The following is a 19,248-nucleotide window of genomic DNA, read 5'->3' as shown; positions in this document are numbered from 1 at the left end:
GGGACAATTAGGTCGGTTCAAAATTTTGGTAGGGACATGTCCCTATGGTCCCTATGCAAACCTACGCCCATGGTAATTTTAAACAAACATGCCCCCAATGAGGAACACATTCTTCACCTTCACTACACATGGATATACTTTAGTATATTCTGCTGTAAAATGAGTCTTATCGGGCTACCTTCAGCTTCATCTCCTGGTCACAATCTTTACTCACTGTAGAAGCAACGGTCCACCTCTCCCTCTTCGGTTCTTTCAAAGAACGTTTGTATTTTGGGAAGTTTTTTCCGTTCTTCCAGCAGCTCATCTTTCCTTTTTCTTTTCTGCTTAAGTACCTCTTTTTGGTATCCATCGTCGCTTACACATTGTACATAACAGATATGGTTATAATCTAAACTGTGGATTACCCATAATTCCAAGTCGTATTGTAAGAAATAAAATACTCAAATACATTGTTCTTTTAAGATCTTTATTTCTGTTTGAAACATATTATAGGAGAGTATTTTTTACCAGCCGTCCAATTAATATATACACAGTTAACATAGTAATTAAAAGTACCACTGTCTGCTTTGCTATTGGTGTCGTATTTAAATGGCTCATCATCATGTTGAAATCTGGCATGCGTTGCGGTATAAATAAGGTGTGATTAGTCATCTTAATATCAGGTGGGTTTAAGAGGAATTATTCGCACTATTACATCTGCAAAGAGACGCCCTAGTCCACTATAGCATAGAGAGACACCCTGATGTCTGTGATGGGGCCCCTAAGAGGTCGGGGGGCCCTAATCAACTGCAGTCTCTGCTTATCGATAGTTACGCCACTGGTTCGTTTCACAAAGCAGATTTACTGAAAGCTCTTAAGTTGTCTGAAACTGAAATGAGGAAAACTCAGAGTTTTTGAGTTTCACAAAGAGAGTTTCCTCCCCCTGTTTGGGTTACCATGGTAACATTCTCTCCAGATCTAACATGGTTGGCAGCTGGTTTTTCAATGAACCCTGAGTGTACCGTGTCTCCGCCCTCTAAGCCACTCACTCACTTCCTGATTGAATCAGAATGCGCTGGTAGGTCTGTGCAAACAATAAATGAAAGCCCGTTTATTTTAGACGCAGTAAGCGTTAAACATGGCGTGTCCTTTTGACGAGGATCCAATAGATGAAGGAGCGGCATTAATCCGCAGAGAACTCATCTGTCGTCGGCAGAGGATTCTCAGACCGCGCATAGACGTCCTCTCCCATTCAGACAGTTTCCTTTATGAGCGCTACCGTTTCACCTCACAATCAATCACATACATCCACGACCTGGTTCATCCACACATTAGCAACATTACGCGCCGGAGTCTCGCTCTCACGTCCCAGCAGCTTCTGTGCGTGGCGCTGCGTTTCCTGGCCAACGGCTCGTTCCTGTACAACGTGGGAGAAGCTGAGCACATCAGCAGGGCGACGGTGTCCAGAGCGGTGCGCAGGGTGTGCCTGGCCCTCAAACGACTGTTACCCAACTTTGTTCACTTCCCTGGGAATAAACCCATCGAATCCATCAAGGAGGAGTTCCACAGAATTGCAGGTGAATAATCCATTATATGCCTTAGAAATAATTTCTTTCTGAATAACCTAAACATCTATTCCTCCACTTAAGGATTTCCAAACGTTATTGGATGCATAGATGGAACCCAGATTCCCATCAAAGCTCCCTCACATAATGAAGCTGATTATGTGAATAGGCACTCTATTCACAGCATCAATGTGCAGGTAGAGTTACTGACTACTGTTCCAAGATCTTAAAGGTTGCCTTAGAGTTAAACATCTTTCATTCTCTGCTCTGTCCAGATAATCTGTGATGCTGGGTGTTTAATCTCGAACGTTGAGGCAAAGTGGCCTGGGTCGGTCCATGATTCAAAAATATTTCAGGAATCTAACCTCCGCAACAGACTACAAGGTGGTAAGTAGCCTAAAGTTTAGCACAATATGGCCAGAGGTGTCAAGTAATGAAGTACAAATACTTTGTTGCAGTACTTAAAGGGGAACAAGTTTTTTTTTTATATTGACCCCTTGATTTGATGTTATTACATTATGTTCTACTCATATGAGTTTTGTGTCATTTGGAGCTGTTCCAAAAGATATTCCGTTAGGTTAAATCCAAGTAATGTCTTCCTATGGGCAACAAGTTGAAGGCCGGACTGAAGTTGTAACAGGAAGCCCGGGCCACAGGCGGCTACAGTCTACCCCTTCTATTCATTCGGCGAGCTAATCTGAATCGTTCAATTCCATTTGGAGCGCGAGATCATCTGTGGTAGCAGCACTAGACATCTTCCAGGCATGTGAGTAAAACTAGCAGCAGTTCAGCGGACAGGATGAATGAACGGTAGCCGGCGCGCGCGGATGATGTCATACACACTCCGCTTTGTTTAAAAAAAATAAATAAATATAAAATATATAACTGCGGATGTCTGGGGGACAGTGATTCGCCTACATGTTATGAATGCTGGTGTACCATAAAGAATAAATTATTAACAATATGTAATAACGTAAAATCAAGGGCCCAATGTAAAAAAAACAGTGTTCCCTTCTAAGTACACTTTTTAGGCATCTATACTTTACTCCATTATTTATTTTTCTTCCTACTTCTGACTTCTACTAATTACATTTTCACACAAGTATCTGTACTTTCTACTCCTTACATTTTTAAAACAAACGTTACTCGTTAAGGCTGATTTATACTTTGAAACTAGGTCGTTTGCGTAGGTGTCGCAGTGAATGCAAAGACATCCCCGCTCCCTCCGCAGACACTCTGCTGCACCTCTCCCAAATTGTAGGTGACAGCAGATAGGAGGCCCGCTTGCTTTGTTTGTATTACCGGAATTGCAGAAAACAACTTGTGAAGTTTGACCAGCTAGAAGAGCGAGGTGTGCGAGAAAGCTGGGACCCTATTTCCACCTGGATCCCTGCTCTTCTTCGCCCTCATGTCCCTCTGTTGTCGGACAAACTTGCCCCCACTTCCTCACTGCCTATCTAGACCCACAGCTAGTTCCTGATTCTCTTGCGTTGTGGCGTGGAATATAACATAGCACAGACCACGCTTCAAAATTGAGCATAAATCAAAAATGTCTTCGTCAAGCTCACTGCGACACACTGCGGCAGGGAGTATAACCAGCCCTTTACTCTTGGCTTCGGTTTAATGTTTATAAATATTTATTTTACGTCATGTGCGCCATCCAATGCATATCATTGGCGCCATCCACATCTAGTCAAAACTAGTGTAATTGATGAGTCATATAAAGCAAACACTAATTGGTTAGCTAAAGGAAATCATCAGAAGCAAGCAGGTGTTCTTCAAACTACAAACGCGAATTGTCTATGCCATGCTGCAATGTCGGATTCAGAAAAAGATGTTGAAATGTTTGAAAGGTCGGACACAGGCGAGAGCGATTTGGGAGATGGAGACTGAGACCAACATCCCTCATCCTTGGCCCTATCTTAAAATCTTTTTTCAAAATAGTCGAAAAATTGGGCTTTCAATTCATATAGTGGCATCTGGCTGTTTTTTTTTTTAAAGGTTACTTTACACTTTTATACTTTAAGTAGTTTTTTGGAGCACACACTTTTTCACTTTTCTTGAGTAAAGAGGTCAAGTTGATACTTCAACTTTTACCAGAGTGTTTTTAAACTGCAGTATCTATATTTCTGCTTAAGTAACAAATGTGTTTACTTCTGATACCACTGAATACGTCTCACTGGTTCCTGTCCTTTTAATGTATCTACTATACATTACAGGAGAGTTTGATGGGTATTTGCTGGGAGACAGGGGTTACCCTTGCCAGCCATGGCTGCTGACCCCTTACCCTGACCCAGAACCAGGTCCCCAACAGAACTTCAACCGGGCTCACTGCAAAACCAGAGCCCGGGTGGATAAGACCATAGGCCTATTGAAGGCCCGTTTCCAGTGCCTACATTACCTCAGGGTGACCCCTGAGAGGGCCAGGGATATAATTGCAGCTTGTGTTGTTCTTCACAATATTGCCATTATTAGAGGGGAACAACACCCTGCCCTACACATGGAAGACTTTGATGACGAACCCCTGCATCTACCAGCCAACCAGGATGGGAGGGAAGTGAGAGACGCCGTATGCAAGGATCACTTCTCAGTATAATTCACCGTCATCCCCCCTGCTTAAATAAAAAGAACCATGACATACATTCTACTTTGTCTTTATTTCCTATAAATATACATACAGAAGTTAGGTTTTGCATCCTTCCAAAAACCTAGGACTTATGCTCCAGGACGGCCTTTCTACTTTGGCAGTCCAGGTAAAAATATTTCTTTATCCATCTTTTCACTTTTCTTTAAGAAGTAGATCTTATACACTTCTCTAACAGGTAGCTGGGGATAAAGAAAGTGTAAATTAATGCATGCAAATTACCCAGAATGACCCTCTTGCTTATTGCGCATCTATTTCACTGTGTCAATCTCTGCAGTAGTTGTGGGTCCCTCCTGCTGCAGGCCAGCTACACTCTGTTAACAAGGATTGAAATATGTTAATACCTCAGTAGAGGCTGAATGTCACACTATATTCTACAAGACTGATAAGGAATGACAATTAATTAATAGTAATATGCAGCCACCCTGTATACCCCTCTGTGAAGGCCAAAGACATTTTGTCTTCATCCTAGAGGATGGACATATTTCAGTATGGGTTTTATGCAAATTTTGAGAAATCATTGGAGTATTGCATGCTTACAGATGAAATGTCTGTTGCGGCACGAGGGGGCTCCATTAGAAATATTTTACCACCGATATCTGTTAGGACAGAAAGGAAAAGGGGGCATGAAAGGGAAATAAATACTTGGATGTATATGCTACTAACTAGTGGACAAAGACGTGGGGGAAATATAAGATTGCACCATTCTTCCCTATTAAGCTATAATAATATCTTTTTGGTTCATCATTTGGTAATGCCAGTGTTTATTATTTGACTTGGGCAGTAAATGCAACCCCCTTAAAGCCTCTTTTAGCTGTACCATGCACAGCTATGGATGGTACACTGTAAAAAGTGAATGCAGCCCCATCATCATTTATTTACTCCACTTGGTAACAAGTAATTTGATTAAATTTACGCAGCTTAAGTTATGTCACTTGGTAAATAATGAACTAAATAAATTGGGTTGGATCAAATTAATCTGATTAATTTCTACCGACTGAAGCAATTCATTTAAGTTGGAGCAGCATTCAGAAATGCATTAAGAAATGTTGGTTATCTTCAAGGACCACTTTTATCCAAACAAATACACATTTACAGTATTAAGGATTTGAATGAACATTAAACTGGGAACAGTAGTCTAATATTTCTTCCCATGACTGTATCTATAATGAAGCATCTGACCCCTGTGTCTTGGAAGGAGGGCTCACAGGATGAGCTCAAATGATTCCCTCAGCTGCTGGCCTTCCTGCATTCCGGCTTAGGGCCAGCTCCTCTGCCTGCGTTAGTTGTGGAGGTGTTGGAACAGCAACTTTTATGGGCCTCTGCCTTCTTTCTGTTGGCTGGGAAGAGGTCTGTTAGTTTTTATAAATTCCCTTCCTTTTGAACAACTCGATATCAGTGAGAGCACAAAGTGCATAGTGACAAAAAAGAAAGAAAGGGAAAAAAAGCATAGTCAAACATCCATTCAGTATTTACTGTGTAATTTGGTTCCTCAAAGACTATGACTATTCAAACCATAAAATAGCTTTCTCTGTAATGCTATCATGATTATGACCGTCTTCATATAAACTTATGCATCAACTTGGGCAGTGGTTTTCTCAGATGCCATCTCCTTGTCCTATACAGCTGTGGAGGTGTTGCTCTTTCTTTTAAAAAATATGCTCAAACTCACCGTATGCCTGCATTAAAACTTCCAGTTCCACTGGTGTGAAATAAGCCGAGGGAGATCTTCCTTTGGCTTAATTGTTGTCATGGTGACTCATCAATTCTGGGCTCCCCTGATGATGGCTTTTTAATCTTGTCACGCACGAGCTTAAGTCTTACTGGACCTATTTAGAGTTGATTGAACTAATTCATAGCAGCTGTTGTGAAACTGAACACTTAGAGTTCACGATATTAGGCTAGATCAATTTTTAAGGCATGAGTTGAGGATTTGAATCTGAGTTTGTTAAACCTGCTTCGTGAAACGGAAATTAATGTAGCCCGATAAAGCTAAACTTTTTTTCTAATAGGGGAGGGACAGGAAAGGTAAACGCTCATTTCAGGGTGCTCATTCTTAAGAATAATCTACATAATGTACCGTAATCAGAATTTTGCAACATAACCCAGAATGGTTTAACAAAACATGAGGTCCACTTTTTAAATTATATGCAGGGGAGGAGATACATGGGGGGCCATGGCCACCCTTAGCCAATCATTGGCCACCCCTACTATTTTTTTCTCTCAAGTAGAATATTCAAAACATTTTAATTTTATATATATTAAAAATTACTTGACAACAAAAACACTGGTTAATTGTGCACATCAATATACCAACATTAGAGATGAATAGTACAGAATTCATGCTCTTTCAGAGCTAGATTTTGTGTTATAATGCCGTAAAGAGAAAATGATGTTTCTCTGGAAGTCAAGAGTCTTCAGTGAAATTATAAATACTGTAAATAACTATTTTAACAAAAACCTATTAAATTATCAATTTATGTAGATGTTAGTACTTGTAAATATAAATTTTATGTAGAATGATATTGATAACAGTAGGTAAGTAATGACAATGGAAAAGACTCAAACCTCAAAGAATTTTATCCAATATAGCTTTTATCTAGAAGGATGTTTAAATATATGCATCTATTTGTTATCAAAGGCTGTAGGAAACTATAGTTTGACATTATTTAGGAATATGGATTTTTTTGAGTGTTCCTGTTGGAACAATTTAGATTGACCCTAAGGTTCTTTTGCCTGTCCGCTTTTGCCCACCCCTCAGTATACATTGGTTATTGCCTGGCCACCCATATTAAACTTTTCTGGTTACGCCTCTGACTATATGGCTGTTAAAAAAATCTTGAGATGTTATCATCCATTTTTTGTCAACCAAATTATGTAATTATCTTCTTTCATACAAGGCACAGAATGAAGTTATCAGTTCTTTCAAAGTTTATATGTCACAGCTCCCATGTTTGTGTGTGTGCATGCATGGGTGTGTGTGAGTGAGTGATGCATCTCTCCAGAGAAGATCTTGGTGGAGAACCTGGGCAGTCTACACAGGTGGAGCTCATCAGTCTCATCAGAGTGCTGGGCTTTAAAGAGCAGCAGAGCCTTCACTCAGTGCTGGTTTCTTATTGTTTTCTTGCTTCCTCATCTTTTGCTCCCCTCATGTTTGTTTCCTGACGTTTATTGGATTTTGTTTGGTTTTCAGTATTTTTGATTTTTGCCTCTGTTGTTCTTGGACTTTTCATTAAATCAGCAAAACTCACCTCTCACTACTCTTCTCTGCATTTGAGTCCTCAAAGCCTCCACTCATCCTGACGATATAGGCCTTTAGCCACACAGAGAAATAAAGCTTAAATCTACAATATAGCTTTAAGCTGTAGCCCCACACTGTCTCCCCCTCAAACAATACGGAGGCTGACATGGTACAAAAGGGCTTCCAAGACGTCTGCTTTGTCTAAATTATCATTTGATGGTGAAGTTTTATTTACATTAGATCACAGCATTAAATCCATCAATTCTTCAATATATTTGTCTCAGGTACAGTGACAAGTATATGAATTAGGAGATGAGAAAATGTCATGAATTAACTACTGTTTTAGTGAAGGAGGCTGCAGAGATTAGCTTTTTTAAATCAAAATGGAAGACAGAAAATAATGTTGATAAAGGATAATGCAGGGAATGCTCTTTAAGGAGGTCTGAATGGCTTTTTAAAAAGCTGTTTTAATTTAGCCTTAGAAAGACTGTTAATTGTCCTACCTCCAACACGGATCAGCTGATCCCTTCTCTCATGTTGAACCGCCGCCTACTCCGCCCGCAGGCTCCTCTGACCATCTAAGTTGGGTTTGGAGATCTAAGAGTTAAGCTCAGGAGAGCAGGTAGACTGGTATTTTATTATGACTATCATTACACTACATCTGTTAATGGCTAATATAAGTACTGGTTTCACATGTCAGCTCCATACGTTTTTAGAATAATGGGTAAATTAAATGGGTAACTCTTCAAATATGTGACATCACCTATGCCGTCAATAATAGTTGAATCACTGCTCAGGAAGCAAACCACATTTAATGATCTTATGCCAATATAGTTGTTTTAGATAAACAAGAACATTTGTATGGGCAGATCCATATACAGGCACATTTGATAATGCTGAGAGTTTGAATTATGTTGGTAACTCAGTTCATTGTCTAGAATATTTCACATATATTAATGTTTTCATGCCTACAGTTGATTACGATAATTATTGAAGGAGTACAGCTAATGAAAACAATAGTTTTTAGATTATTATGTAAAAAAAACACTTTAAGAACAAAAATGTGAGCTTAATGAAAACATTTCTTTTTTTACATATGTTTTAAAAGCTACTTTAAGACTGACTAACAAGTCTAATGTAAATTGATCAACTGTAATTGATCTCTAAGTCATCAGCTGTGTGCAAACAGCAGTGGTTGGGGTCTGTTGCCATGTGATAAAGCAGAGGGTCAAGGGTGTATCATCTACTGCCATTTACTTACTTGAGATAAGCACAATAACCTCTGCAAGAATCTTTAAAATGATCCAGATGTTTGACTTGTTTAGGAGTCTTGGCGTGTCTATTCCGTTCAATCCAGACTCTGGTATCCAAAGCATAAGACAATTATTACTTTAAGCTTATTGCTTAGGTAAAGCCCTCCCCAAGTAGAACTCAATCCCATTGTGTTAAAATAACCCAGGGGTCCATTCAGGCTCGGAATGGGAAAGATTTTTGGCCCTGGCATTTTTTCATCTACACCGGTCCACTGGGTTTTACTGGCTTTGGTTATTAATATGGATGCAACAGTGACTGCTGCTGCGTAACGTCGACACTAGCACAAAGCCAGCCAGACACCCACTCACACATGGGTCTAGGTCTACAACGTAAGCCCGAGCGTTGTAAAAACACCAGCATAAAACAATGCAATATAGAGGCAGACAGGCAGTTCTTCAAGAATGAATACATGAAAGCTCAGCGGCGTGTAAGCTCGACTGCGAGTCTAGGTGGCATGTGGGCAATGAAAAGGAATCATGTAAACAAATGCAAAACCCCATCATGCACTGCAACATATTTTTGCAAAATATTCGAACATAAATTCGCCAAATATAAGAAGAACACCTTAGTTTGGTTTAAAGAAAGCATTTTAGTTTTTTTTTTTTTACAATTTAGTTCATTGCAAGGATTTTACAGTTTGAAGAAATAGAAAATTTCACCATACGCCAACCGTCACAAGGATGTGTATCACAAGGAAGGGCTATATGCATAATTTAGGAAGTTAACATTATATTACTTCTTGAGCCCCTTGAGTTATTTACTACCAGAGCTTTGGCTTGAGAGTAAGTGTTGGGGCCAGTATGATTTAAGGAGGGCCCCAGCCCTCCTATGCTGAAATTAGGACCGGCCCACAGATTACCAGTCCCAGCCTGGGTTCATCTGACCCAAGGCTGGGTTGCAGAAAGAACTCAAAGTGATTTCGTTTCAACCCCGCAGTTTTTAAAGTGTATTATTCTTCTATAAATAATTTTGCTATAATGTTTAATTTGAATAATTGTGCAAAGATGATTAGAGGCCATCATATAGCCTGATATCACCTGGTAGAAAAATGACAGTGCAGTAACAATGTGATGATTTGAGGTGGCTGCGGTGCATTATCCGGTGCCTGCAGGCGATCCTCTGTTGCCCAGGAAACACAGATGGTGGATAAGGGGGTTGCATACAAAAGACCATAAACCTGTAGCAGCAGCTGCAGATCGAGAGCACCCATTCTCCCAGGATTGCGCAGTTATTCAAAGGAGTCTCTGTTCTCATTCAGACCATCGCTTCATCATCTTTGTCCACAGCTTTTCTGCTCCACTTTGTCCTGATTTTCTCCCTGAACTGGTGTGCCGTCTCCCCGTCAGTGCACAGCTGCTGCTGGCACTCCCACAGCTGCTTGTTTCAGCTCGGCGGCCATGAAGAGGACGCTGAGCTGCTGAGAAGCAGGAGACTCGGTGTGAGAAGAGACCTTCTTTATGTGGCGCAGGCAGATAAACGCGCTGGGGATGCGCATGTTGAACAGCTTGCCTCCAGGATGGAAGGGGAAAGAAGCCATGATCTCCTCACACCCTTTATGATGCAGGTGGAACCTGAAGATCTTTGGTATGGAAAATACTCCTATAATTCAATCTATATTCATATTTATTTACCAAACTATTTGAACAATTCTGGGTTTTTATTTTAAACATATTAAGGCTGAGGAGACTTTCTTGATTTAAATGGCCTATATGTGTTCTGATTGGCAGTTTTAGTTACATTTATAGAAATATTTTCCAAAAAACTATACCTGTCCAAGATAAAATAAATACAAAACATGTTGTTTTATTTAAAAGAGCTGGCCTTTAGGCAAAAACCAACTAATCTTTTTCTATAGGGCCCTAACCCCCACCTAGTAACTTGTATTTTGGGACAGGAACATGTTATGACGTTCATTTAGAACTAAATCATCATACTCTAAAGCATTTGTAGTATCAAGTAAATTATCTCTGTATTCACACAAATGAATTTTTTCAGTGTGATAGGATTATTAAGTCTCATAGTAATCTGGCTAATTCAACTTTGTCTGTTATATTTCAACCTCCTTGTAACTTTAAATTAATCTGTTTTTTGAGTAACTGTTCATTACCCCCAGGTGGTTCTTGATATAACTCCCCAGCTCTGATGTCCTTCAGTTGAGGGGCAGGCCACTCACCCCCCCAAAAAACAAATTACCCTTCATGAACAGCAATCAACACCGGGCATTTTTACTGTAGATTCGATTTTATTGGTTATTAGTTTCAGAAGGGAGAAGACATCACTAGTGTTTTCGATTGTATTAGCAATGTAATAGGTTATGAGTGTTATGAAGCTTTTTCTGATCCCTTTAAAGCTATAGGCTCAGTTCTAAATGAAATGATTGCATTATAGTTTTAAAAAGACTGTTTTTGAAATTTAAAATGCTTATTGAGAAGTCAAACCTGGAATGGGTTATTTAAATTTGGACATATGCATTAATTAAAGACCTAATTGCGATTTGAGAAGTCTTGATTCATTTAGTAAAAAAAAAAAAAAAAATCTAGAAGAATAAGAAGGGTAAAATGCCATGCACACCAGCAGATTCAGGCCCCGTCCACACGAAGTCAAACCCTGGCCTAAATTCACTAATTTTTCACCAAACCAGCCTCTCATCCATACGAAGCCGGCATTTCGGGGGTCTGTAAACAATCTTTTTTTTTATTAAGCATCCTTGTCAGATAATGAGGCTGTATTATTTTCCCAGAAAGAGCTGTGTCTGGTTGGCCAGCCATGCCAGCTTTTCCTGCATGTGGCTTCAGAACTCAGCATAGATTTTAGTTCATTTTAGTTCCTGCAACTGCTTTGGAAAGTTGTCTGTCTGTCTGTCTGTCTGTCTGTCTGTCTGTCTGTCTGTCTGTCTGTTTTAACTTTACTGTTACTGTTGGTGTAAAGTGCTTACCTCCATCACATTGCTGTAACCATCCCTTCGCCTCTGTGTGGCAGCAAATCCACTCTAAGCTTCCTACTGCTACCTAAAGGGCTTTAAGTGAGATAGTGTCTTACTGCTATTTAATGGAATGTGACCAAATCTGAGTGCTTTTCTGAAAATCACAAGTATTTTTTAAATGCAGAACACTTTGATGGGATTCACTGCAGAACATTTTTTTATTTTCTGGTGAAGTGGCCAACGGCATTAAGAAAGTGCAGAGAAACAAAGGCTCAAATTGATTAGGATATAATTGCTTCTTTTTTAGGTGAGGTGTGTCATATCAGCTGGAGTCACTGCTTGAGCTGCTGATACCAAACAGGACCTGGGAGGAGCCATCATCAGGGCAGGTTATGTGTTATCTTTGTTAAAATAGCTAAAGGAGGGCATTCTTTATTGGTCAATTGCTATTTATCATTATATATATATATTTTTTTTTTCATTAAGGTGTAGTTAAATGCTCTAATATGAAAGAATAAAATGCAGCATCTATAGGAACCTGATCCTTTCGGAGATGTTTATAGGACAGCTGAGTTGCGTTCCACTTTTCTGCTGCTTTGTCTCGTGTGTCCCTTCTCCAGTTACACTGATGAAAGAAAGCAGATTTGGAGTCAACAAGACCCCATTATACCCCAGCTGACGCTGCTCCACCTCCTGCTCTCTGCTGCCTTACGGAACGGTACTGAATCCACCAGATTTATGCTGATAAAACTTCTATTTGCCCTGATCATTTTTATACACTTACTGCATTTCCTGTTGTCTAGATGACTTTAATCACATAGCTTAGTCTTTATTAACCCATATCTCTTTGGCTCTCAGACACATTTAAGCGTATTTGTGTTTAGCTGCTGCGTTAGTGGAAACATGAGCAGCAATCAGAGATTAGGGATGTGTCAAATTGCTGACTTGTTTGTGTTCATTTGCAGCTGTCCTCTGTAGGATCACAGTTTAAAGCTGAGATAAACCGGCATGAAAGCAAAGAGCATCATCAAATCTGATTAAGTTTATCTGCTTCTCAGATTTATTTATTCAACATTAGGTTGAATTATCTCAGACGACACATTTCATGTAACAGCAGGGATGCCTCTACTATACAGTTGGATCCTATTTATTCCAAGTAATTATTTATTTCAGGAATTCAGTTTAAAAAGTGTAAATGATCAATTTTACAATCAGCCATCCAGTCTCTCCTTAGTCCAGGTTGACATTCCTGGTAGTTTGGGTCAGATAATGCAAGAAGCAAAACTACCTCCAACTCTTCAAAATACTTTAAGTTATTAGATGCTTAAAATATCATTCTGTATGTAATAAATCTTTGTTTTTTTACTGCAGAAGGTTGAATTATGCAAAAATACTTTTCATTAGTATTCTTATTGATAAAGATGTCCCTATGGGACCTTTAAAAGAAAATAAAGTTTTATTTGCTGTGTTTGGTTTGTTTCTCTTGCAGTGGCTGTGACTCGGTGCCGTTGGAGCCATGCTGCTCCCACAGAGGGAATATTTTCTTTTTAGATTGTTTCACTACCAAGAGATGACTTCCGCTGCTGCTTCATCGGCAGAAAAGAAATAACCATGCAGCCGTTGCAGTGTCATCATTATCTGTTTAATCACTTTTAGCTGGAAGGCACTTCATTGGAAATCATTTGCTGCTCTTTTAAATGCTTTGTTTTATAGCTTTAATCAAACCCTTTCTTATTTCCATTTCTTTGGATCAGAAATTACCTTTTGTGAATTTTTTTTTTTATTTGAAAACCAGCTTGAAGTGTTGCCATATTCAAACCGATGAAGTTTTTTTTTTTTTATATATAGTTGAGGCCTGTATGAACAAAAATATGTGCCAGTGTGTGAAAATGGCTGATGTTCCCACCTTCTAAAAATGTGTAAATCACACATTTCTGTTTGTTGTGAAAGCTCCCAAGTTTAATGTGAAACCAACTATTTTTACTATACTACAGCTCTGTAGTGTGAGTGTGAGTGTGGGTGAGTGCATGTGTTTCTCTGCATGTGCTCCATTCGTGTTTATGGCAGTGTGTTTGCACGTGTGTCTCATCGGTCCGATAAGATGTATCTTTAATGGGCGCGAAACTGCAGCTACAATCCTTTTTAACCACTGGATGTACAAGATAAGGGATAAAACATTATTTACTGATGATTCTTAGCATTTGTAACAACCTCATTAAAGCAGCAGTCCTACTTGTGATTTAGATCACAAGGATGTTATTGGAAATTTGTTGGGTGCCGTTTTCTGAATGATGCCTGCTGGCATACACCGAACCCTTTCTGTGCCAGCAGCCCCATCATTTAACACTTAAGCAAATTAAGGCAAATGCTAATAATGATGTGTAAATAGCCTTTTACCCACGCCTTGATTGCACTAACAGGATCTGTTTTTTTTTTTTTTGCACTAACAGGATCTAACTAATGTCGTCTAACAGTACTAATGTCTGCTAACAGTTGAAGGATTACTAACCTGTGTGCAGAATGCAGACGGCTTGCATTTCTAACCCACTAACTTCTCTCTCTGCTTTATATTAGCTGTCTTAGAAGCACGCTTCTCTTCTTTGATCCTGTATTCCTTCTTTTAAGAGGTGTCTGATTCAGATATCTCAAATCGAGCATGGAAAGAAGGATTTCAGGACTTGGGAAGAGGATTGTTGAAAACCTGAGGATAAGAAGAGGTCAAAATTGGTTGACCCCATACTGCAGCTAAAAATAGGCTAATCTGCTTCCAAATGTTTGCATTTTTCAGGCTAAATTGGAATCTTATAGAGCAGTTTTTTGCTCTCTGATTGTGCTGTGTGGTCAACCCTGCCTTTGCCCGTGGAGGTGGTAACTAACCCCTAATGTGTTCGTACTAACAATATGGAGGCTGAATCGGCCCATCTGCCACTCTTACTAACATCTTTCTGTTGTCTGATTGATTTAACATTAACTAAAGCATGCTTTGTGGTATTGGTGATGCTTATTATATGACTCTCCATGGGCTTTCCCCCCTATCTCAGGCATCGGCTATCTGAGCTGTGTTTTTAACATTTAGTTTAGTTTTTTATCTTCTAAAAAAACAATGTAAATGTTACTAACCAGAGGAGCTTTCAGAAGCTCTGCAAACTAACAAACTAACCTACTAATAAACTAATTTTCTAACCTTAACTAACCAAAAATTCTTCGGTTTGTGATTTCATCAAACAGTTCTTTAACCAAGGAGCTGTGTCGCTTTTTGAATGCATTTGTGTGTTTGAATGAATGTGTGTGTACAAACCCATCAACGTTTTCATGAAATTATCATTAAAAGTTTTTTTAATTATGCTCACTGCATTAACATTATTGTATGTAGACAGTTATAATCTATCCAAGTTGGTGCAAAACTTGTCTTTCTTTATTTCCACCTGCACTGTGTTTCCCCTAAACAAGCAGCCTTCTATTAGTGCAAAATGTACGTCCACAGAAGAGAGTTTGCAAAGCTGATATGCGGTACTGAGCCCATCAGGCAGATGAACTGTAAAAAGTCAACCCTAACCCTAACCCTAGACAGTGGATGTCATGCTTTGAGCAACTTACCTCCTAACTGGAATCACACTACAAACGTTATATAGATCCTAAAGGACTTTGGTGTTTAAGCAACATTTAAAGAAGTCAGCTCAGATCCTGTTTCTGCAAAATGCCGGTCTGCTTAATGTTAGCTACCTTAACATGAACAACTTTTAATTGGACTTTATCCTACCCTTTGGCAACAAATGGATGCGTTGTTAGCATAAGATTCTGTTTAATTCAGGTTTACTGTGTGTAAAATGATAATACTATAACTCAAAAATGATTGGTACAGTGAAGGCCCTAAAACAAAGTTTGAGCCCCCAGTAACTCATCCTCACACGAGTAGAGGATGTAGAGACTGTTGTTGTTTATAAAATATGTCACTAAAAAAACCCAACAACACTGCATTATGTTATTCATTTAAAACTGCTTTTAAACCATTAAGTAAATATTTTCTTACTGCTATTTGAAGACCTGGAATAAAGATGGTTTAAAGTTGACTAAACACTAGTGCATACTAATAATAAGCAAACCTCACTGAGTTGACATCAAAATATAAATGCCCAAAAAACACTGCAATAAAATAAAACAAAAATCAAACAAACAAAAAAGAAAACATTAAAATTACAATACAAACTCATTGTTGTGATTTTGTTCATATTTTTCCATATTACCTGTTCAATCAAGTCTAAGGTTGATGCTAAACAGAACAGCAGTTTTAGTATATTTTTTTATCTAAATGGTTTTGAACTTGATTATTTTCTACTTTGATATTTAGAAAATGTTAATATTTTTGTGCCATTATTAAATATATTTTTCTAACATTTTTAGAAAGAAAACTCACTATTGAACACCCTGTCATTTTTTAGGTTCCCTATCAAATAGGTATGACTTTTATGCATTCCTGTGGATTACTTTAAAAGGACACATTCATTTATCTTTAAATCTGAAATATACTGTTGAGAAGATATGAAGAATTGTTTCAGATCAGCATCTATTATTATCTATTACATCAAGAGATGTTATAAAAAGAGAGGGTAGAAAGCGGAAGAAAATGAGAGAATTCCAAGATTGAATAATAGGCCTATAGAAAGTTTCTCAGTGTTTAAGATGCCTTGTTTCTGTACCCAAGTAAAACAAATGTATACTGAAAAAACATTTACTTTTATGCATGAAGCAGCACTTCGTTTTTTTATTTTATTTTTTTCAAGATATACAATCTTTTTTTTTTTTAAGATTATATTTGTTCTTTGACTAGGTCAGTAAAATGATTCAGGTTTTAGATTATTATTATTTAAGTTACTGTAATATCTCAGACAGCAGATCAGACAAAAACTTTGTGATTTCAAGAAATGTATGAAAAACTTAAATCCTTGTTTCCTTGTTGGATGTCTTGATGCCGTTGCTCTCGTTTTATGCACAAATAAAGAAAGGTTTTCTTCTTATGTGTCTGGTTTTTTTTCTTTTATAAAAAAAAAAAGAAAAAAAGGAAACACAACCTAAATAATGAAAAATAACCAAAACTGAAGCAGAATGAAATTTTCTTGAATCTGTTTGAGAATACAGTAAACTATAATCAGCTTTAATACAATCCCAGTATCTGTAGAAGATGCCTCAGTGATCGTCCACACAGATGCAGAGGGTTGGTGCGTTATTCTTAAAGGATAAAGGGTTTTCATAGTAGATTTACTAACAGCTTTAACATGTCAACAATAATTCCTGCCTTATGTCTGGTTAGAACAGTGTGGGATTATTTAAACTTTGATCTTTTGGTTCAGACAAGGAATATGTTTGCAGTAAAAAAACTAATGCAGCGATTAAAATATTGAACAGATCTATAACATTTCTTTGTTCTTCTATATGTGTAAAAGAACAAACAACTCACAAAAAAAATTATTTTTTTTAAATTTATTTTTCTGGATCAATATTGCAGCAGTGAAGTCACAACTGGATCACTTTTAATAATTGAAAAACTTAAGAATTGCTATCTCATTAGTTATCAACTACTATATTAGAATGTGCAAATTGCAATGTGCAGTTTAGTGTTTCAAACCTGCTTTTTATTACTATTTTCTTACCCAGTATTTTTATAGAGTATAGATGGTAAAATTAAATAATCTATCTTTGAGTTAGATGATTCTTTCCAAACAAGGTCCTCTTTAGTAAATAAACCTGTTAACTTCTGCTGTCTGTACCTAGGACTAATTACACATGCTAATATGCAAATATCCAGCAGAGGGCAGTATCTTATCAGCTGTTTTTTTTTTTGTGCAGTTCATGTGTTAAAATTTATTTATTGATACACCCACTCGTGTTTCAATGACACTTTGACTTCCCATTATTGTTATTACTTAGATATTAACAATTTCCACCAGATTACTGAAACTTTGCATGTAAATTACAGTCTCCCTTATGCCTTGTCTAGGTGGATCAATGGGTTTAATGTATGAGTGTGTGTGTCAACACCTGAACAGGAGTAAAATAAATTGTAAAAAATGCTGGATAAAACCGGTCAGAGACTCAACATCCTTAGTGATATGACATGTGGGCTATAACAGCTTAAAGGCCACTGAAAGAGGAAAGAAACATGACCCCATAGACAATATAACAGATTGCAATTTACAATGGACTCAATGCAATTAAAATTAATTTTTGAAAACAGGTCCCATGGTCTGTTAAAAGTTACAATTGAAAGAAAAAATTGGAAAATGCAACCATCCCAACTGTAGAATAAATGTAGCATCTTGTTGTATTGATGATTTGCCACAGAAGAAGCAGATTTCATTGAAAGGAAATATCAAACAGTAATAACTTGCTTTCAAACATGGAGGCTTTCAGACTGACACAATCCGGATCAGCACTGTGGTCCAGGTTCTCTGTCTTCGCCTGGCCGCTGGAGGTGGTGGATTGGCATATGGAGGCAAAGCAAATATCCGCACCCCACATTGTTTGTTGACATGTTGGTGGAGATGGTATGGCGTTTAAAGGGAGACATTAGAAAGTTACAGGCATGATGAGACGTCTTTGTAACTTGAAACCAAGCAGGAGACAACTAAGGCGTCTATTGAGCTTAACCTTATTGGTTTTGTCCAGGCCCCCACTAGCCTAATATCTTTTTACCTTAAACCTTGTGATCCTTTCTTCCCTGCTTAACTTTTAACATATTCTTCTGGTCATAGTTTGACTTTCAGACCTGAACGCAGACTCCATAAAAACATTCCTCTCCAAAGGCTTCCCTTCCTCTTGTTAGGCAGCAGCTTAACTGACGATACGAAGCTTCTGATCAAACCAAGCACCTCGCTGTGCTGACAGCGGGAGGATGTTCTCTAAAGAGACAAGCAGTAGTGGATGAAGTACTCAACAGTAGTACTTGAATAAAAGCATTGACACTCATAGTCAAATTTTACTCAACTACAAGTAAAAATAATTTGGCTAAACATCTACCGGTACTCAGGTTAAAGTACTGAGCTATTTTAATAATTTCTTATTTAAAAATAATCCAAAACGAAAAGGTTAGTGTCTTGATTCTCCTCAAACTTTCACCTTGGAATAGAATTTTAAGGTAGAATCTATTACCACAAACTACGGCTGTGCTTTAAGAACTCTTCCTACTGAACAACTTGGCCACACGACAACAACCAACACCTTGATAACATTTATAAACTACCAATAATATCTACCCTGAATTTCTCACATTTTTGGAATGTCATGCAAATCTCTAAAACACTGGTATCCAAATTCATTCCTAATGGCTGCTATCTGTCATGATGAAATTCCATTTCAAAAACAGCAACAGTAGATTGCAAAGCTACCATCAACTAAATCTACTTTCCACCACTGCAGACAAGGATGGCGTTTGTTACATTCAGTCTGATAACTAAATGATAAAATCATTCTATGGTTAATTCTATACAGTTTCTACAAGTTTTAAGGAAAATTAATATTTTCAGAATGTTATTTTAGGACCTGTAAAATGGGGAAAAATATGCAAATCTCCTCATCTATGTTCAAA

At 38.0% G+C, this 19,248-nt stretch overlaps 1 protein-coding gene and 1 long non-coding RNA gene across 2 annotated transcripts; both read left to right on the top strand.

The window, feature by feature from the left end:
* The first annotated feature begins 875 nt into the window (after positions 1-875).
* LOC107082286 (putative nuclease HARBI1) lies at positions 876-4,387 on the top strand. Its single transcript, XM_015370886.1, has 4 exons — positions 876-1,556; positions 1,629-1,741; positions 1,820-1,931; positions 3,764-4,387. Exons 1-4 carry the CDS (start codon positions 1,118-1,120, stop codon positions 4,138-4,140), a joined length of 1,041 nt encoding a protein of 346 aa, XP_015226372.1. The 5' UTR covers positions 876-1,117; the 3' UTR covers positions 4,141-4,387.
* Positions 4,388-9,905: 5,518 nt separating this feature from the next.
* LOC107082310 lies at positions 9,906-14,086 on the top strand. Its single transcript, XR_001481132.1, has 3 exons — positions 9,906-10,327; positions 11,974-12,384; positions 13,156-14,086. It is a non-coding gene; the product is annotated as an uncharacterized LOC107082310 (long non-coding RNA).
* Positions 14,087-19,248: the final 5,162 nt, after the last annotated feature.

This window comes from Cyprinodon variegatus, unplaced genomic scaffold, assembly GCF_000732505.1.
Source record: "Cyprinodon variegatus isolate N-32 unplaced genomic scaffold, C_variegatus-1.0 Scaffold49, whole genome shotgun sequence".
In the NCBI taxonomy this organism is placed as follows: Eukaryota; Metazoa; Chordata; class Actinopteri; order Cyprinodontiformes; family Cyprinodontidae; genus Cyprinodon; species Cyprinodon variegatus.
The sequence above is the reverse complement of the archived record's forward strand: the minus strand, read 5'-3'. Positions and strand labels throughout refer to the sequence as shown.